The sequence below is a fragment of the Epinephelus fuscoguttatus genome, linkage group LG16, assembly GCF_011397635.1.
Source record: "Epinephelus fuscoguttatus linkage group LG16, E.fuscoguttatus.final_Chr_v1".
Lineage (NCBI taxonomy): Eukaryota > Metazoa > Chordata > Actinopteri > Perciformes > Serranidae > Epinephelus > Epinephelus fuscoguttatus.
The window spans coordinates 1,480,808-1,502,500 of NC_064767.1; the positions used below are offsets into that span (position 1 = coordinate 1,480,808).

At 41.5% G+C, this 21,693-nt stretch overlaps 2 protein-coding genes across 2 annotated transcripts in view; both read right to left on the bottom strand.

Moving 5' to 3' along the window:
- Nucleotides 1–1,301: 1,301 nt before the first annotated feature.
- LOC125903034 (mas-related G-protein coupled receptor member A4-like) lies at nucleotides 1,302–9,850 on the bottom strand. The gene is made up of 4 exons (XM_049599624.1): nucleotides 9,789–9,850; nucleotides 7,144–7,338; nucleotides 2,007–2,191; nucleotides 1,302–1,912 (listed from the first exon to the last, which is right to left on the bottom strand). Exons 2-4 carry the CDS (start codon nucleotides 7,321–7,323, stop codon nucleotides 1,315–1,317), a joined length of 963 nt encoding a protein of 320 aa, XP_049455581.1. The 5' UTR covers nucleotides 7,324–7,338; nucleotides 9,789–9,850; the 3' UTR covers nucleotides 1,302–1,314.
- An 8,155-nt stretch (nucleotides 9,851–18,005) lies between these two features.
- The window catches only part of LOC125903046 (G-protein coupled receptor 4-like), a 15,289-nt gene continuing 11,601 nt past the window's right edge, over nucleotides 18,006–21,693 (bottom strand). Inside the window, exons 3-5 of the mRNA XM_049599658.1 lie at nucleotides 21,507–21,634; nucleotides 19,196–19,383; nucleotides 18,006–19,101 (exon numbers count right to left, since the gene is read on the bottom strand). Coding sequence (XP_049455615.1) covers nucleotides 18,507–19,101; nucleotides 19,196–19,383; nucleotides 21,507–21,634 — 911 coding nt within the window. The 3' untranslated portion in view covers nucleotides 18,006–18,506. The remainder of the gene's footprint in view (nucleotides 19,102–19,195; nucleotides 19,384–21,506; nucleotides 21,635–21,693) is intronic.

Genomic DNA, 21,693 nt, shown 5'->3' on the forward strand with positions numbered 1-21,693 from the left:
TTTCAATCAGTCAGTTTTATTTATAAAGCCCAACATCACAAATCACAATTTGCCTCACAGGGCTTTACAGCATACGACATCCCTCTGTCCTTATGACCCTCACAGCTGATCAGGAAAAACTCCCCAAAAAACCCTTTAACGTGGAAAAAAAAACGGTAGAAACCTCAGGAAGAGCAACTGAGGAGGGATCCCTCTTCCAGGACGGACAGACGTGCAATAGATGTCGTACAGAACAGCTTTTTGGCCACTTTGATCCATGTTTGCAAATAGCAGCACAGAGGTGGCATTTTTTATAGGTGGATAAGGACTGATTGCTTATTGAGGAGCTTACTTACTTTACTTTTGTTAATCCAAAAATGCTTTGGGTCTTTCTATGAGATCTGTATTAACTGTGTTGAAAAGTGGTGTGACCTCAGCTGTGCTAAGAAGGTGATGATGAAGTATCTGTCTCAAAACATCCATTTACAAACTCTCACACAACTCCTGTAGTATAATACAAGTCTCATTTATCTGGCCATATGCTCAGTATTTCCCAAACACATATATTTTCACCAAAACATTACTGAATAAACATTGGAGGCAAGCAAGGAATAAAATGTCTTCACAAACTCAAGGTCACGTGGGATGTGTAATTAATAAACAAATGGTCATTTTGTTTTTCAGTAATGCTGAAAAGCAATAGCTTGAGACAACAGCAAATTAGTATTATTTAACAGCAGTAAGCTGTACGCACTCAGTTCAAGTTGCTGCATAATCTTAAGTAATGCTGACGGACACGACGGACAAGCCGTTCTGACATTTTTGAAATGCATTAGAGTTTTATTACATTTTCAAAATGTGGGTTCCGTGCACTTCAAGTCTACTGTAGCTGTTAATCCAGCTAGCTGTTATCCTCCGATACCCCAAACGAGTTTTGTGGATGAAAAAACTACACTGGACTTTTTGTCGGCATGAGGGTCAGTAAGTACTGTCTGTATTCTAAAGTGGCCATTTCCTTTAACTGTAAAACTCTCTTTGAATAATTTTTTTGTTATTGAGGTAATTTTGAGTCTCCTTGTGCTGGTTTGCATCTGAGATGAAAGAATAATAATGATAGACATCAACTTACAGCCAAATTTATAAAAGAAAAAAAAATCCACACATTTGATTTACATTTGTTGAAGTCACAGTGAACAAGAGCATGTTTAAACATTTCCCAGTAAGCAGAACTCAGACAAGACAAGGCTTCCTTGTATCTATAGTAAGGTGTCTTATTGGAAATCATATCAATAGATGACAGAATCTGTCTTGACTCTTTCCTGTTGTTGTCATCATTCATAATGCTGCCGTTTTCTCCTCTGTCTCCATCTCTGTGTCCCTCTGTGTCTGCCTACATGAAACTGACTGTAGACATGTTGTCATCATCGATACTGCTGGACTGCTGATATCATCGCTGTCCATTCTACAACAACACACAGAGGCCAAAAGTTTATCTATAGCCCCTTTTTTCATGAAAACATACAGAACTAAGTCTGCAAGAGGACTCAACTTGACAAACGTAAACGACATTTTGGTGAGGAAGTTGTTCATTCTTGCTCCCTTTGTCACAAGCCAAATGATCATGGGCAGGAACAGCAGCGTGTAAATCAGCAGCACCAGGACCAACATTCCTACAATGCGTCGTTTTTCATCAGACTGGACCGAGATGGAGGCAGACAGAGCTCTGAGGGTCCCACACAGGAAGAATATGAACAGTGGGAAAGGAAGAAGGCAAAATATGGCAAAGGTGATGTCTTTGATACGATGATATGAGCAAAAATAGACAGTGAGGAAACAAAGAGCAGGAAGGACCCAGACCACGACACAGACCAGCACAGAGATCTTGATGGTTCGTCTGAAGCGGTACCACAGTGGGCAGGCGATGACCAAATACCTGAAATACAAAACAGACACAGCTTCAGAATTCTGCAGTCCAACAAAGGTCAGACAGAAGGAGCTCCACACATACTGGACAGACAGACAGTTACCTTTCCAGGGCGACACACACCATGAAGCCAACACTGGCCCCCAGACTATAGATGTAAATTTGAAAGACGATATTAATCTTCTTGTCCTCAGGCTTTGCCACCTCAACAATCATGCAGCAGAACTGAATGAGGTCCAAAATGAGAAGGTTAATGATGTAGATCGGAGCAACATGATCATTTCTCACCTGCAGAAAAAAAGAAAAGTAAACAAGCAGCTGTAAACATGTTCTAAACTCCACCTCTCCTTTGTGCTGTCAGAAATATCAGATATGACAAACTGGGGGGTCACAGTAGTAACAAGACTTATGCCCTGTTCACACTATGAACAACACAGCTGCAGTATGGCTAGCTGCATTGTCACCAAGTAGCAGTTGAGGTGTTGAGAAAGTGCTGGTTGGTGTAGTTAAGTGAATGTAGCATTAGAGCTAATTAGTGATTTTCTTTCATTTTTCAGATGTCATAGTCAGGAAACTTTATTTATCCTGCAGTGGGGGAATTCTGTTTATAGTTAACAACAACATGTAGCACAACAAACACACATAACACATTCCCAGCAACAAGATTACAATAAAAGACAATTACATTCAGACAACAATCAGGCTGTCAGTGACACTGGCTCTACATTCATAGTTGTTTGCTGTTTGGCAATGTAAAAGCTGAAAGAAGGAGTTTGAGTATCTGTTTTCCTCAGAGGGGCATAATCGCACCGCCCTGAGGGCATTAACACAAAATTCTGAGAAAGGATGTGGTCAGGATGTCCAATAATGCTTTTTGCTTTCCTTACCACCTGCTTTTTCCAGAACGAGGCCAAGTCAATCAACTGGACTCTCATAATCTTGAAGCAGATCTTCATGATTCTGTGCAAACTATTTTTATCTCTCAGAGGCAGCCCATTAAACCAACATATAAAAAGAGAAAGTTAGGACTTTCAATAAAAGAATCATAAAAGACTCACAAAATATTCCGAGAAACCTTAAAAGAGTTCAACCTCTGCAATAAGTGGATCCTCTGCTGCCCCCTCTTGACAAGAGACTCAGTGTTACAGGAGATAGAGTTGGGAGTCCAAGACTGCACCTAAATACTTGTATGACGCCACTATCTGGACTTCCTGGCTCTGTATAGTACTTCCCCTTGGTTCCGGCCTGTTCCTCCTGAAGTCAGTGATCAATTCTTTAGTCTTTGAGGCATTCAGGTCGAGATAGTTGTCCTCACACCACTGTATAAAGGTAGGTAAGGCACAGCCATGATCTGACTGTGAACCATGCAAATAGTGCTGTATCATCCGAGAATTTGACAAGGAAACTGTCTGACTGGGATGACCTGCAGCTATCAGTATACATGATAAAAAGTAGCGGGGACAAAACACAGCCCTGTTGGTAACAATGGTGTGGCATGTTTGCTCATTTACAGACACCCACTGAGCCCTGTCGGTTAAAAAGTTTAAAATCAGGAGTAAGATCTGATCTGGTAAATTACGGAGAGAAGCCAGTCTGTCAATTAAGATATGAGGCTGCATCTTATTAAAAGCAGAGGAAAATTGGCATACAACTCTTATGTGGCTGTTTGGATTTTCAAGGTGCTTGTACACTTTATCTAAAATAAAAAGCTTTGTGTGATCCTCACCTTTGCCAGTTTGATATGCAAACTGTAGTGGATCAAGTTTGCCATGAATTAAGGAGACCACCTCATCTCTCAAGATCTTTTCCAAGTTTTTCATCACAAGGTATGTAAGTGCTACAGGTCTAAAATCTTTCAGATCACTTGGGTTTTTATTTTTAGGAGCAGGTATTATTGCTGATAATTTCCATAATCTGGGTAGTTGACAAGTTTCAACACAGATCTGAAAAAGTGATGAAAAAACTCCACTAAGCTGGTCAGCACAGTGTCGTAGTGTGCTTCCACAGATTCTGTCAGGTCCAGCAGCCTTCCTAATATTCACCCTCTTGAATAGCTTAGTCACCTGTTCCTGGGATATTGTGATGTCACTCTGAAGGACAAGAGACTTCTTCAAGGAGTAAATATTACCCAAGAAGTTTGACTTTTCAAAATGTGAAAAAAAAGAGGAATTAAAAGCATTTGGCAGATCATTATCATCCACTCCTTTTACAGTTATATGTTGCCTACTGGTGCTCGGTGTCTGATTTAATGATGCCATTAGCTTTATACCCTGCCAGGCTGTTCTAAGGTTACTGCTAGTATAGTGCTCCTCAATCTTGTTCTTATTCTACTTTCGCCTTCCTTAGCTCTCTGAAGGCCTGTTTATTTATCAGACAATCACCAGTGTAAAATGCCCTTTTCTTATCATTTATGGCGGCTCTGAGTTCTTTAGTTTAGTTTGTTATTTGGGTATGACAACTGTTTTTGATGGGATGACTGAATGTTCACAGAAAGTTATATATGATGAGACTGTATCAGTTAGACTGTCTGTCACCACAAGCCTCGTAGAACTGCTGCCAATCATTGCACTCCAAGCATGCCTGAAGTGAAGAGATGCTGTCCTCTGTCCATAACTTAGTTCTCTCTTTATGCTCCTCGCTTCTGAGTACAGATTTGTACAGTGGCATGACGAAGACACTATAGTGGAAAGAATCCCCAAACGCGGGTATAGGGAAGGATTTATATGCTCCGCCTGCTGAACCATAGCAGAGGTCAATAGTCGTTGCACAAGTCACGTACTGTTCGTATGATCTCAGTGTTTTCCTCAGATCACACCTTTTGAAATCCCCAAGAATAAATTTCGGTGCATCCAGGCATGTAGAATCTAATCTGCATATGACGTCATCAATCAACTAAGTAGCAGCCGACACATTGGCATGTGGGTGTATGTAAACTACTGTGAAGAACAGCTGTTGAAATTCACATGGCAGATAGAATGGACGGAGTGAGACTGTCAACAGCTCCAAGTCAGCAGTGTATATCTTCTCTCTCATTACTAGTCTTGCAATAATTTTCGTTGACATAAAAACACACTCCGCCACTTTGACTCTTCTCGGTGATCTCCTGTGATCTGTCCAGGCGTATAGGGATTCCAAAGCCGCTCAGCTCCATTTCCTCGTCCAGGTCTCGATCCTCACTGAGCCAGGTCTCAGTGAAAGCGAGAAGACAAGTTTGCTGGAGTTTGCATTTAAGTTTTCCAGCCAGAGGGTTTTAATCCTGTGGCAAAGGCCGCCTCTCCTCCCTGTTTTCTGAGTCTTCCTAATGGGCATACATAGCTCCTTTGGGATACTGTGCAGTACCACACTGGCAGTTGAAGTTCACAAGGAAAGAATAAACTCTCGACTGTGGATGGCCCTTTCACCCTCCATTAGAAGGCTGGAGGAGAAGGCCATCAGCAGCATTGCCACATAAGAGTAAAAAAAGCTGAGCAAACATCCCAATAAGAAGCATCACTACAATCCTCTGACAGTCCTGTTTCACACTTGCACACAGAGCTCAAAAGGAGGTTGATCAACCACCTAAAAACATTCAAAAAAACATTAAAACTTTGCAAACAAACGCTAAGTGAACTGACCGGTCACACCCGCGAGCGCCCCCAGTGGCCAATGGAGCAGAACATGAGTTATAGAAGAGAGAAAGGGACCCAAAATGATGAAACAAAAACATATGATTTGTTGATGCTTTACTGCGTAATTAGAGTGCTGAAAAAGTTAAGGGCAGCTCAACTTTGATTTGTAATGCATGATGCCCAACACGGAGATAAATCTCAAGCGCTAGTTTGTAGCTTCATGTCACCATCTTTCATTGAAAATTACATGTCTCCAGTTGCTTTGTCACCATTAGTGTGAACGCAGCATAAGAACCAGATTAACTGCAGCTCTTTTTTAAACACAGATAAGATGAATTCTGGAACAAACATGTGCTGTATTTATCGAACAGATGGAGTCACATTTTGAGTGACATGGGGCTCCTTAATGCATGTGCAATTCAGGGACGATTGCGCATAAGAGAAGGAGACATGTTAGATTATGTATTCCACTGATATATGATGGAAATCTCATTAGTTTTGCAGGTATTTAGTCATGAACCAAGGCAAACGAAAAGTTAGGGGATGAACAAGGTCAGTAAGCTTCATCCTCTGGGGACCATGAAAAGATATACAATTTCACACGTTATTTGACTGATCTTAACTAAATGGTGGCAGTAACCTCTACAGTTTAAAAGAAAGATGGGAAAGAGTCACACATGTGAACTGCATGTGTTTAGAGCCCAATCAGCTTATTGTAGCTTTTAGTTATGGAGTGCATTATTGCTGTAAGGTTATAACACTTCTTCCCAGCCCCTGACACTGGCCCCCAACCTAGATCAAGATCCTTTAAGGCAGACACACCAGGACAGACGCAAGATGCTAGTTAACCAGTTAGCACATTAGCAACATGACCTGACGTTGAAAGAACAAATGTTACCATGCACCAGTGAACATTAAAAATAATTATGAATTGTTTCTGCTAACAAACCAAATGGCTAAATTAAATAATCTTACTTTAATCTTACAAGTAATCTTACAAGTTTGTTCTGATCTCACCCCCTTTTGACTTGAGCTATTGTTTTTTTTACTGTCCTCACTTCTGTTTCTTATTCTGCACTGAGCTGAACTCTCAAAGTGATTTCTTTCACCGACAGGCTCCACTGACACACAGGCCAATTCAACATGCTGAATCCACCGACAGTCAACAAGGGCTGACTAGTGCAGAACACACCACCACAAAAACTATTGTTGCCCTGGTGCATTAGGGCCTTAACAGAAGGACACGTAACACCACATCCATCCATCCATTTTCTAACCACTTATCCTCTCGAGGGTCACGGGGGGTGGAGCCTATCCCAGCTGACACTGGATGAGAGGCAGGGTTCACCCTGGACAGGTCACCAGACTATCACAGGGCTGACACATAGAGACAGACAACCATTCACACTCACATTCACACCTATGGACAATTTAGAGTCACCAATTAACCTGCATGTCTTTGGACTGTGGGAGGAAGCTGGAGCACCTGGAGGAAACCCACGCTGACACAGGGAGAACATGCAAACTCCACACAGAAGGGCTCCCACACCCGGGATCGAACCGGCAACCCTCTTGCTGTGAGGTAACAGTGCTAACCACCTCATGAATTAATCACAGTCATTATGTTCATACCAGAGAAAAAAGAGCATAGATGGCAGTGAGAGTCAAAGGAAGGCCGATACAAATGATGATGCATGTCACCACTTTGAAGATGAATCCAGCTTCTCCACTGTAAACACTGTCATTGAATTTGAGGATGCTGTGATCGCAGCTGTTGGCCTGTGAAGTGCAGTTAATGTCGAAATCTTCCATTCTTCAGAGTGAAACCTGCAATTTAAAAGATCATGTGGTTACACTGTAACCTATTCTGCGAGTGAAAATACTATCCCCCCCATTCAGTCACATATTCCATTATGTATGGTGGAATGATCCCCAGCAGTCAGTACATGGACACACTGGCTTACCTGGCCACGACATATGGTTCTATAAAGCAGCAGTGCTGGCGTTAAATCACTGATAGTTTAATTGGAACCGTCTCTAAGCTGCCTAAAAGCTGGAAAGATGGTTTCCTAACTCAGAGAACCAGGGTTACAATGTAACCACAAGTTCTATCATATTGAGACTGTCTCGCCACACTGTTACATATTTCATGTGTGATGGGCAACTTTAAGACACCCAGTGAGGAGACTAGGCTGCGCACAGTACAGTCTGTGCACACTATTGATACACTAGCTAGGACAAGGCCTCCAAGATGCAGGGCCAAGAATGAAGGGCAGAGGGGCTGCTAAGGTCAATCTGTAAATCGTAAGACTGACCCACGAAACTCAGAGCGTATTGCTGTTCAAAGGCCTAATCTATGAATGGAGTGGCCACTCATTTTAGCCTGTAGGTAGCTATTCTGACCATGGGAGACAACAACCCAGTGGAAAATAATATGTAGCCAACAAGGTTTTTTGATGAATCACACCCAGCTTATGCTCGCAAATGATGGACTGGCTGACACATACAGTAGAACCTTGAAAATGTGGCCTGAAAGGACCACCTGGTTACCGCACATAAGTAGCGAGGAAGGTTCCCTCTCCCAAGGCCCACAAGGTACTGTGCCTGAACCCCAGGTGGGGCAGGCACACCCAAACATGTATGCCCACTGAGTAGTGTCAACAACCCAGTAGGGGCAGCCTGGACTTGGCAGGGGCCTGCCCAGATGACTGGATTTGAAGCAGACAAATACCTGATTAGTCTTGCTGAGATTCTGTGTGTGCCCAATGCATATTGCCATGGCCTCGAGAAGTCATAGCATAAACTGGAGCTACTTGACCTTCTGTCCTCCTGTGAAGAGTGACCACAGCTTACTGACTAGGTTGGTGGGGCCTGGATGAAGCCATAGGCAGGAATGCTGCGCTGGGGCGGAGGATTAGACCCAAACGAGTCTGAAAAGAACCTGCAGCACTCACTGTGAACCACCAGTGTTTGGAGCTCATTTTAAGATAGAGTAATTTCAAAGAAGCAGCCCAAAGGGGGTCAAAGCGGAATGCTGGAGTACACCAAGGACCATGTCCAAGTCCCAAAGAGAGACTGAAGGTCCGGACCTGCAGGCTCTCAGCCTCAGAACACCTGTGCAACCAGGAAATTAAGGATCATTCTCATTTAGTGTGTATCTAGCCACATTAATAGCCTTGACTGCTGCCATGATCCTTTGTAGGGTTAGAGCAGACACCAGCCTCACCCCTGTACACCTGAACCCTTTGGAGAAGGCAATTTATTAATGATATGCTGACTCTCTGGAAGTGAGCAAATCAACTGCCCTGCCAAAGCAACACCAGACCTCTTCTACCACCTGGAGACGGAGTCTCCGCTCCCCTGGGCTCAGACCCCCCTGCCATCATATTCAATGGCCCTGGCACATGCAAAGCCCTAAGTGAGCCCTAAGTCTGCATAGGGTGGGAAGCCTAGGCCCTCCTGCCTGTAGATGTATGCTGGCACATATATTATACCCACAATCAATTCAATCAAATTATCTGCTGATAATGTTTAATTAAGTAATACATTTTCAGATAATATAACAAGTCCTGGTGACGTACGTGCTGCTGTGAGGTCTTTACTGCAGTCACAGAACATCATCATGTTGTTTCAGTAATTCATTGTAATGTTTAATATTAATGTATGTTGGTTTAGGACATGTTGTCTGTCTTCTGTACTCGATGCGACACTACTTGTTGAATGAACCTCTGCCCTCTGATTTTTAGGAGATTTACATGACCAATTCACTTTGTTTTTGTTTATAGATTCATATTCTCATTTATCGAACAGTGTTAACTTAACAATGACCTGACTGTAACCTGTCCTTACATGATATTAATCAATCATCAGTAATCATATTGGTCCTAAGTATCATCATCAATAAGAATGACAAGAATTTGTAAGAAGGTCTGCATGTTGTCGTCAGACTGCACTCCTGAAGTATCTACACAGTAGTAAGACTGTTTTACTGCCATTCAAAATACTGCATAGTCTTTTTCATGTTTTTGTCTCTTTATCTTTTTTCATATTGCTTTTTTGTTCTTGTTACACAATGACACTTAATATTCTCACATTTCAAGGAAAAAGAGAAAAAAAATCAAATCAAATAAAACATTAATGTTTTAGTCACAGTATTCTGTAGAGTTACGGTCCCAAACTGTACCTTTCTTACAGTTTATTCATTTTCATGACCGTTTGCAGTTCTTTTGTCCTTGTTACTAATCTATCTGTACAAGATAAAGTAACATCAAATTTACCTTCGAAAGCTGCAAGACCCAACCTGATTGATTCCCCTACACCAGTGTCTGATGATTTGTCCTCTGTGAACCAACAGTCTACGGTAAATAAAATGTTTGCATGCAGTATGTTGATAATAATCTGCACCTCCTCTTCTGAGGAAGAGAGGAAAAAAAACAGTCAGGCGTGAATATGCATGGGCACCTAATTGCACAATGTGTTTGTTACCAGGGCTGCAAATTCTCACTCACTGACCATCAGACTCACACAGTGCCCACTTTTTAGAATGGATATGTACATGCACACAACAGCTAACATGCACATGCCTTTTAATGTTAAGAATCACAGTTGGGTGCACCCTGCTGAGTATGTTGGGAGCCTGTCAAATGCACTTTTGGTCATTTGGTGGCCAGGCTCCCTTGGTGCACCTGTGGGACACTGGGCTTCAGGCTGGAATCAAAGAGAGGGTTATAGGTCGTGCATTAAAGGCTGTGACAATCCAACCCATTTTCATTCCAAAGTTGTCACATATCACCGCTTTGTCAGTCACCTTTCCCGTCTATATATTACAAACTAGGTGTCCTTCTGCCTCTGCTGTTTATATTATGGGAATCTGCAACCAACGCTGCGATGTCAACAAAAGCGCATGGTTAGGTTTTGGAGAAACATCCCGGTGTGGCTCTACATTCATACAGGAAACAAATCATGGCTTCCCATGTGAAAATCTCAGGTTTGTTGGACCTATCCACCATTCATCCCACTTACCCTATAAGGCCTTTTCAACCCCTTATATTGTGTTGTTACTTGCAGCATTTCTGCTGTTCACTAGGGTATCATACTGCCTTGATAGGTGCGGTCCAGCCAACTGGTGGCATATCATACCACTGCAAATGGTAGCTTTTGGCGTTGGTGTCTGACACTGAAATCACTAATAAAGTGGTTGTATTTGATGACTACAGAATGATAATGGGCTGGACAAATATGGCTTATCACATTCACAGCAGTTGGCCACTGAGCTCTCCCCGTTATGACACACTGTCAGTTTAGGAATCCTGTCGAGAGGTTTCCTCAGAGGAAACTTGTTGTCTGGGACTTGGGATGAAGACTTTTTTTAAGTTTTGCTGTGAACCTGAACAATCTGTCTGATGTCACACATCTACCTGTGCTAAGATTAAAAATATGCAGCAGTGGATCTGCTGTGTGTAATTGTGGCTTGACAGTGCACATCACTCCAGTGAGGGACTGCAGATGAAAAAGATGGCTGTAAAGGCAGTCACCAGTGTAAAGGAAAGGTCTTTAGTATAGTACAGACAGAGCTTTATTCTGCTTGGCTGACATTAATCCCATCACTGCTGGTTGGAAATTAGTATTATGTTGAGTAAATACTAGTGTAAAAATGGAGGGCACCAACCACTTCACTAGACAGGTTACATACCAGGAACACTACAGTACTCCCTCCTGCTACTTGCAGCCTGTGGCTCAGGTTAGCAGAAGGCTAAAGTATTAGCAGCATTTTCTCTAAAGCTCTGAAACGTCCTCCTCCTTATCATATTTCCTCTGTTCTTTCACATACTTTCTAATCTAATCTAAATTTTGTACACAAGTTTTAGGAATCATCTCTTTACTTCTGGCTGACAGCAGAAATAGGATCTGATTTACTGACATGGTTTAATGAGGTGTTGGTAGGTTGGTGTTGACAAATTTCTTCAGAAAAGCTAGTGACACCCAGAGAGGAAGGGCATCGTCATCAATGTTATTTATATCTGGTGTGAACTTTCTTTGGCACATTTAGTCAGTTTGTGACAAATATATTTTGTGTATATGAGGTCACAAAGGTAAGATGCATAGATGTGTAAGACTCTACACATAATGTTTAGTTTGATGTTTTTCTTAATGCTTAATATTATTTTAATTGGCCATAACTAACTCTAACTTTCTTGATGCAAATGTGACAGGCACACACAACTATGTTTCTAGCAGGTGCAGCATTTGTATTCAGACAGTAACTAATCTGAACAACACCACTGATCACACTTCTGAAATAATGGTCATGTAAAATAAATAGATGTCCTTATTTAATCTATCATTTGAGACATCTACACATCTTTTCATGTGCAAATCACCAAAGCACCCATCTTAATTTTCAATCCTGCTTTTTGAAATAAAAACTAATGTCTGTCAGTGTTCCTGTTTTATAACCATAATAACCACATTAATCTTACACACCACTGTCTAAATAAAATATACAAACCATGTCCTCAAAGACAGGTCACATCTGACATGTATTGCACAATGTAACACACAAGAGTGACACTTGGTGCTTGCTGGATGTGGCAGGAAATGTGTTGCTGATAACCTCGGTGATTAACAGTCTTTATCTTTATGGAAGTTTCATAAATGTTCAGTGTGGTTATTTATCTTGTGTAATTGCACAGGCGATAGAAACATAATATTTATTGATCTTTTGCGCTGGTAAATACAGTTAATGCTACAGTTTCTATATGTATAATGTGTTTAAATGGTCATTGAGATGCCATTACTTAATTACAGAGGTATTTATTCATGCAGAAGTCGGGCTGCAGACTCTGAGGTGCAGTCATGCGTCTCCATGAGACAGTAGCTGCAGTAGAAGCTCAAAGCCACAGGGTAGTTGACAGGAGGGTCCACACCAGGAGGACAGTCAGACACATGTTGCTGAAAGGTGTCTTGATGAGAGGATCCTGCAGGGGAGCAAAAAACACAAGGTGTGTTCATTTCTACAGGGCACAAGTCAGAGGTTGCACAGCTGATGGACACAATCACAGAATCAACTGAACCCACTTAATCTAATCTAGCCCTCACTTAAATAACTTCTGTCAGTGTAAATGTATGAATGACTTGATGTTGTTGAATGTGTTTATTATTGTGATTTGGGGAAAAAAGTTCTAACTTCCTGTCAGTCTGTTTGCTCTCTCACTGTGTGTTTGGTTTTTGATAATTTTTCTGGATTTTCGACCACTGATTTCTGATCAAGGACATTGGACTGATCGCTGAGACCCTCGGAATGACCCCTGCCTGGTTTACGCATTTGATTGGGATTACGGACTGAAAACAAATGGTAGTTGCGAACTGTTGGCTCGTAAGCTCACTGCAAAGCTAAGTGACAGGCTGACAGTCAGTCAAAGTAACCAAGCTATGGGGCAGAGGAAGATCCTGGCGTCTGAGGAAGTCAAGGACATTAAAAAGACGCTCGATTTCGTGACGGAGGAAGTTTCTGCTGCGGCTGCAGAACACCAAGAAGGACAAGGGTCGTGGACCTGGAGCAGTACACCAGGATGAATGACGTGATCGTCACTGGGCTCCAGACAAAACCGTGGTCATACACACAGGCGGTGGTCACTGCCAACGGGGGAGAGCCTGATGAACAGGATACTAACTCCACGGAGCAACAAATGGCTGCTTTTCTACGGTCCAAAGGCATTAATCTGGACTGTAATGACATCGAGGCGTGCCACCCTCTGCCCAGGAGGAACGCCAGCGACAAACTGGCCATCATCATGAGGTTTGTCAATAGAAAACACAAGACTGCACTACTAAAACAAGGAAGAAACAGACAAAATGAAAATAGCCAAAGTCATACCTCTTTACAAAACTGGGAACAAACACAACTTCACGAACTACAGACCTGTCTCATTACAACCACAATTCTCCAAAATATTAGAAAAACTGTACAACAACAGATTGGACTCATTCATAGATAAACAAATTACTTACCGAAAGTCAGTATGGTTTCAGAACAAACAGATCAACAGCAATGGCAATTATGGAATCAATTGAGGGAATCATTAACACAATAGAACAGAAGAAACATGCACTTGGGATATTCATTGACCTCAAAAAAGCTTTTGACACAATAAATCATGACATATTAATCAATAAACTAGAACGGTATGACGGTATGGGATAAGGGGTATTGCACTGAGCTGGATTAAAAGCTACTTAAGAGAAAGACAGCAGTTCATGAGGTTGGGTTCTTTCAGTTCAATATGTTTGGACATGGCTTGTGGTGTCCCCCAGGGGTCAGTGTTGGGACCTAAACCATTTATCCTTTATATAAATGACATCTGTAAAGTATCCAAACTATTTAAGCTAGTGCTATTTACAGATGATACAAATATTTTCTGTTCTGGGGATAATTTAAAACTACTGGAGGATGTTACTAGAGAAATGAGCAAATTAAAAGTATGGTTTAACAGGAACAAGTTATCATTAAACTTAAACAAAACAAAACTAATGTTATTTGGTAAGTCTAGAATGAAAACACAAGTTCAGATACAGATAGATGGAGTCAAAATTGAACAAGTTCACGAAAAATAAATTTCTAGGGGTAACAACAGATGAAAAACTCAACTGGAAATCACATATTCAACATGTACACAATAAAATGTCAAGAAGTATCTCAGTATTATATAAAGCAAAGCAGGTTCTTAATCACAAGTCACTCCACATTCTATACTGTTCCCTCATCTTACCATATTTAACTTACTGTGCAGAGATCTGGGGCAATAACTACAAGAGTTCACAACACTCACTGTCTATTCTGCAAAAAAGAGTAATAAGAATCATTCACAATCCTGGATATCTGGAACACACCAACTCCTTATTCCTACAGTCCAAATTATTAAAATTCAAAGATCTGGTTGTTTATCAAACAGTACAAATAATGTTCAAGGCTAAAAAGAAAAAAAAAAAAAAAAAAAACTACCAGAAAACATCCAGACATTGTTCAGTGAAAGACAGGAGCGTTTTATACATAGAATGAAACAGTGCGTGTGTGTGTGACCCTTTCGTGTGTTTCCCACATTTGCATCCAGTTGTTTTTCCCCACTCCTTCAGTCACTGAAATGTCAGCTCAGGTACCTTTATCGTCTTATGACCCTCCAGCCTCTCTTATGATCTCTGATAGTTAGGGGGGATTTGGTTGGTTTTTATTTAATTATTTTGAGGTTACCTTGTTACATTGCAGGTGCAGATCTCGCCAGTGTCAGGGCAACCAATGACCTCTGTTCCTCATGTGCACCGTGATCAAGTGTATGTAGTTTCTCTTTCATTGTTTCCAGATTCTGCCATGATATTTGATGACCAACAGGTGCCTGATTGTGGGAACCTGGGTTAATGTGGTGAGAACGCAGACATCAAAGCTCCCCTTAAACTCTGACCACTGTCCTGTAAAAATGTACACAGACAGGTCGTACAGAGTTTCAAGATTCCTCAAAACCACTTTTTTTCATGATTGGACTGACACTGGTGGACCTAAAATCCATTTCAGTAGAATCGGGTCTAATATGACCTGAAGCAGAGTCATGTATAAAAATGTTACAGCACCTGAAGAAAAGTATAAGATTTTAAAATATCATTTTTGTACATTTTGGGTCACTTCAGGAGAAGTCATCAAATGTCAGGCTAAAAGAATGGCATTTAGGATGTTTTTACTGCTGTCAAATGTCAAAACTGCTCAGATTTGACATGAACAGTATGTAAGGGTTAATACTCTGAAAGGGAACAAAGCTTTGTCTGTATAATGGTACTCAAACTGGAGCATCTGATACCAGATAACTACCATCATGGAGACAAAGTTAACTGGCATAAGAACAACTGAAAGCACAGGAGAACAAAGCTAACGGGACATTTGCAACATCAAAACACATGAATAATAGCTGTCACAAGATGTCAGCAGAGCTTCATGTTTCTTCACACTGACATCACACACGACGAGGGTTTCATCAACAAATGAGGACTTCTACTTCTTAATACTTGTTGAATGCCCCTCAGGACTTCTTGTGTTTAACACCAACAGTGTCAGTATGATCATATATGATCCTGAAGAGCCATAATACATGTGTACATGTTTCAGAGTGTGACAGTGTGGAGAAATGAAAGCAGCTCACACACCAGTGTCCATGTTGGGAAGTTTTCTCCCTCATTTACAAAATGTTACACAAACACAGGACTTTCACTCAGGAGACCACTGCTGGTGTCCTGTGTGAAACTTAAAGTTACATATTTCAGTTCTTCACTTGGAAGAATACAAACCCAGTGGGGCCCTTAGATCTTCAGGAAGCAGTGAACTGGTAGAACCTCGAGTCAGAACCAAACAGGGTGAAGCTGCTGGAAGCAACTTCATAACCACTTTCACATCTGAAGTCTGAAAACTCAGCTGTTCTCCTGTGCCTTCAATTGATCTGTGTCTCTGCTGCACCTATATTTCCTTTGTTGAATTTGAGACAACTTATTACAGCACTGTAACTGTGTTTCTGGTAAATCCATCTATATTGTAATTAACTTCATCCAATTTAAACATTCAATGTATTTCGGGGCGTCGGTGGCTTAGTGGTAGAGCAGGCGCCCCATGTACAAGGCTCTCCCTCTCTCCCCCTTTCACACTTCACTATCCTATCAATTAAAGGCAAAAATGCCCATAAAAAAAAAAAAATCTTAAATTCATTGTATTTGAATTTGTTTTTCTGATTTTATTAAGTATTGCTGATGCTTTTCTGAATGAAACGGGTGTGGTATGGACCCAAATGCAGTACACAGGCGCTCAGGAACAGTTGGTAACGACCTTTATTCCCACCACAGCAAACAAGGTACGGTGCAGATTGAATAAACACAGAATAAAGTTCGTTCTTCGGGCTGAAAGCCCTCACACAGTCTCCGGGGCTCAGACGAGGGGAAGAGAAGTAGCTCACTTCAGCCGATGATGACGAGGAGGAAGCTCCGTGGTCCGAAGAGCCGGCTGCACGTGTGGAGGTGCCGATGGGGAGAGAGCAGAGGAGTGGTCGGAGGCAGGTGGGGGGGGGTCGTAGCCAGATGAGCAGTCCGAAGGCAGAGGCACCGAAGAGGAGCAGGCAGGAGGATAGACGAGGACAGGCGGAGAAATCGTTACCAGCCGAGCAGTCAGATACCAGAAACGCTGAGGCAGAGCACGAGGTCAGGGACAGAAGGCAGGTGGGTTTACCGGGAGGCAGACGAGGAGAGCAGGTCGGGAACAGGCAGAGTCGGCACCGGGAGATAAGACAGGAGATGAATGTTGGAAAGTCTCGCATGACGCTGAAGAACAAACTGGCAACGAGTGAGAGTGCTGGAGAGGCTTATATGCAGGGCTGATTATGATGAGCTGCAGCTGTGTAGGCAGGTGAGCAGAGTTGGGCTGATGAGGTGGGCGTGGCTGGCAGGTAGAGTGGAGCAGAGGGAGGGAGAGCGGAAAATCACTGCAGCAGAGTGACAGGAGGGGAATGAGAGACAGGGACTGTGACAGTGGCTACGGTTACATGATGGCTTCTCATTCGGAATGAAATAAATCTGAATGAAATCATCATGAATTAAAGTCTTTCCAGGTAGTTTACATGGGAAATATTCATTCTGAATGAGGGTTTACACAGAGATCCGTTCAATCGCCTTTATTCAGGTCTGCCCAAGGTTTGGGGCAGGGAAGGTTTCTGATTGGATAGGGGGCGGGGCGGATGTTACGTGTTTATGTTTACCGGAAGAAAACACTGTAGTCCTCGCTCCGGATAACAAGATGCTTGACGGCGCCGTTCTTAGTGCCTTTTTCGGGCTTGTTTTGCTTATATTCTTGAAGCAGCAGTACGACAACAAACTTGTTCTGCTAATGCTTCGTCTGTTGAGGAGGAGAAGGGAGGCAGAGGCTCAAAGAAGGGAGGTAGAAGACCGTGCTGTGGCGAATGGAAACTGGTGAGTGCAACGAGTCCGATTGCTCTATCTCAGCCCGTTGCTATGCACGCTATATACGTCATGGCACCAGAAAGGCAAGGAAACGAGCATGCGCAGAAAGACCGGAATGAACTCAAAGAGGAATGAGTGTATACATGCACACAAAACTCTTTCATTCGGAATGACAAACGGAATAAACCACCCCCTTTAATCGGATTTAATTTTCAATCGGAATGACCATTTTTCAATCGGAATGGCCGTTCATTCCGATTGAAAGTGGAATTAAACTGTCCATGTAAACGTACTGACTGAGTCTTTGTAAAGCACTGTGAGTTGCCTCTGTGATTAAGACGTGCTTTATAGATAAGTTGCAGTGTTTTAATGCAGTGAGTGAGCCAAATGCAAACATTCACAATTCTGTCAAGAACCAGACTCTTTTATTTGAATTTTCAGAAAATAAACTATTTTAAACAACATTAGATAAAATGTGATCAATCAGTCAACAGCTGCAAAATAAAACGCCCCCAAATAAAACTAAGATTAAATAAAGAAATAAACAGTATAGTTTGATCTCTACAAAATATAACAAAAAAGCAAATCAAACACAGTCTGGGATAAACATACATGAGTGACAACTGAAAATGTAGTGAACAACCTCATTAAAATGAATATGAGAGACTAAAGCAGTAAAAGGTCCTGCAGACTTGTTAAGATGCTCTTTCTGTGTTAAAGTCTAAATAAAGGTTTAGTTTAAGACAGTGTGGCAGCTTTAATGAGCTCACTGAATCAAAGATAATATCTGGTTTGTTTCTGTGATTAATGATAATGATAGACATCAGCTTACAGCTAAACTTATGGAAAACATATTTGATTAACATTTGTTGAAGCCATCACAAATTTCCCAGTGAGCAGAACTCCCACAGCAGAGTCAGGACAAGACTTCCTGCTATCTACAGTTAGGTGTCTTACTGGAAATCATATCAGTAGAGGACAGAATCTGTTGTGTCTCTGTCCTTCCTGTCAGCCTACATGTTTTCTGTTCCCTCCTCTATCTCTGTCACTGTCTCCCTCTGTCTCTGCCTACTTGAAGCTGACTGTGGATGTGTTGTCACCACTGATACTGCCGTACTCCTGTTTTCATTGCGGCTCATTCTGCAACAACACACAGCGGCCAAGAGCCTGTCTATGGCACCTTTCCTCATGAAAACATACAGAACTAAATCTGCAAGAGGACTCAACTTAAGAAACACAGGAAACGCAATGTGAAGAATGTAATTATTTCTGTTTGATGTTGCAATGAACCAAATGATGCTGGGCAGGAACAGTAGTGTGTAAATCAGCAGCACCAGGACCAACAGTCCTACAATTCGTCGTTTTTCGTCAGATGGGACCGAGATGGAGGCAGACAGAGCTCTGAGGGTCCCACCCAGGAAAAATATGAGCAGTGGGAGGGGAAGGAGTAAAAAGACGGCAACAATGATTTCGGCTGTTTCAGGGTCCGAGCAAAAAGAGACAATGTGACAAAGAGCAGGAAGGACCCAGACCACAACACAGACCAGCACAGAGATCTTGATGGTTCGTCTGAAGCGGTACCACAGTGGGCAGGCGATGACCAAATACCTGAAGTACAAGACAGACACAGCTTCAGAATTCTGCAGTCCAACAAAGGTCAGACAGAAGGAGCTCTACACATACTGGACAGACAGACAGTTACCTTTCCAGGGCGACACACACCATGAAGCCAACACTGGCCTGCAGACAATAGATGTATATGTTAAAGAAGATGACGTATATCATAAGGTTCTCGGCAAGCACCACCTCAATGATCATGTAGCAAAACTGAATGACGTCAGAGATGAGAAGGTTGATGATGTAGATCGGAGCAACATGATCATTTCTCACCTGCAGGAGAAAGAAAAGTAAACAAGCAGCTGTAAACATGTTCTGAACTCCACCTCCTCCAAAATATGTCATCGCCTCTGCCCAGCAGCTGCAGTCAGAGCCCTTTATAAATGTCAGTCTTGTTACTACAGTGTTTGCAAGGTAAATCTCCCTCCTCATTATATATGCATTTGATATAACTGTCTGAGGCCCGCAGTTGCAAAATTTAAAAAAAAAAAATCACTTTCAACTAAAAAGAAAAAACACACACAGAGTCAGTGGCTCCTACTGTTTATCCTTCCACTGCTATTGGACAGTAAATGTGATTATAGGTCCGGCCATCTGGTCATGAGCTCACACAACCTGCGGACTTTCAAGCTTCTTGTTTTATTAAAGCAGATTTGTCAAAATTCAAGTTAATAAAGTGCATTGAGCATTTTTGTGATTATTACATTTATTTATTTAATGTATATTTGTACAAGTATAGTACACATACATGCCACACACCACAGCATTTATAGCCTAAGCTAATTTGCACCGCCCTTCCCTAGCTGTGTCTGAAGATACAAAAGACTCAGTAACAAGAGCACAGCAGTGCAAAGTGTAAACATCAATAAAAATACAGACAGAACAATACCAGACACAAACTGCAAAAAATAACTAGCACCATAGAATAGAAAGCACCAAATTAGTCGTGACTGCATAAATGATTTATTTTCAAAAACTGTTTCAGTTTGAGTTTAAAGTCATCGGTATGAGGATCCAACTTGAGTTCTGTACGTAAATGTGGATTTATGGATGAGTTTGAAATTGGCAAAATTAATGAAATTATAAAAAAAAAATAGTATATTTAGTTTCTGAAGAACACAACAATGATGTGGTCTTATTGGTTTCCTGTCCAAAATGTGTATTGCTCGATTGTATATCATCATAAGAGGCTTAGTTTTTGTAGATGTTTCTTGTGACCAAGAGGTTACACAGTAACTTAATCATAGCATGCATGATACTGTTTGCAGCGTGAAATGGGGCAGTTTTTGATAAGTCTGAATGTATGTAAGTTTGCTTTTGCAACCCTGCTCACCATCTTAACATGCTTCTCGAATTTTAGCTGTGAATCTAATATGAAGCCGAGGTATCTTACCTCTGAGACCTGTTTGATATGTTGTCCATTTATTTTTAGATTTAAGACATTAGCTTCTGTTGATGAGTGAGCCCTGGCAAAAAAAAGAAAACTGACAACGTTTTGTTATTACGTGAGAGACGTGACTTTTCAAACCATGCTGCTATGGCCTGTAAGTGACATGACAGCTATTTGGGAGCTGCCAGAGTAGTTTTTATAGATACATGTACGATTGTATCATCTGCATACATCTAAAAAACCTGCTCCAACACATGATTGTGGTGAGTCATTAATGTATAAGCTAAATAGAGGCAGACCAAGAACAGAACCCAGAGATACTTCTGTTCTAGTCTGTAAAAAAGAAGATTTGTCATCATTAATATTAACACACTGTTCTCAGTCAGACAGATAAGATTGAAACCACTGTAACGTTTGGTTGAATGAGGAAATTATGATTTAAAGTAAAAACAGCTTTTTAAGGCCAGAAAGGGGATAGATAGATAATTGTTTATTTCTGGATTTATCAGATTTGATTTTCGGCTTGTTATGTCTTTGTTGCAGTTTTACAACACTGGGTCAGAGTGGTAGTCAATATAGTGTTTGCAACGTACACATTACATGTGGACACTGCACCCTTTACATGTTTACTTATAGAAAAAGCATCAGCTTCTGGCATCAGGCAGAAACAGGCTATGGGTGTTCTCAAATGTCTTGTGGGATGCTTGTTGCATTGTTCCATTCCACTGATACACAATGGGTCTGTCATTAGTTTAGCAGTTATTTAGTCATGAACCAAAACATTAATTCAATCAAATTTTTGACCTGATGATGGCGCAAAATGAAAAGTCAGATCACAAAAGCTGTGTTAGTTATTCAACCTAGTAAGTTATTGCTCTAGATTTCTAACGCTTCATCCCTCCCCCCTGACACCTGACCCCCAACCCAGATCAAGATCCTTTACAGAGACACATACAGGAAACACATGACACAAACAGGAAATAAAACTCAGTCTTTAAGTTCATACCTGAGAGTAGAGAGCATAGATGGCCATGAGGGTCAAAGGCAGGCCGATACTTAAGATTACGCATGTCACCACATTTATGATGAATTCAGCTTCAGCAGTATGACCAAAGGTGTCAAAGGAGGTAAAGACTGAAAAATAGGGGATGTTACTGTAATAGCCATAGAAGTCACTGTAATTAAAGTAGTCA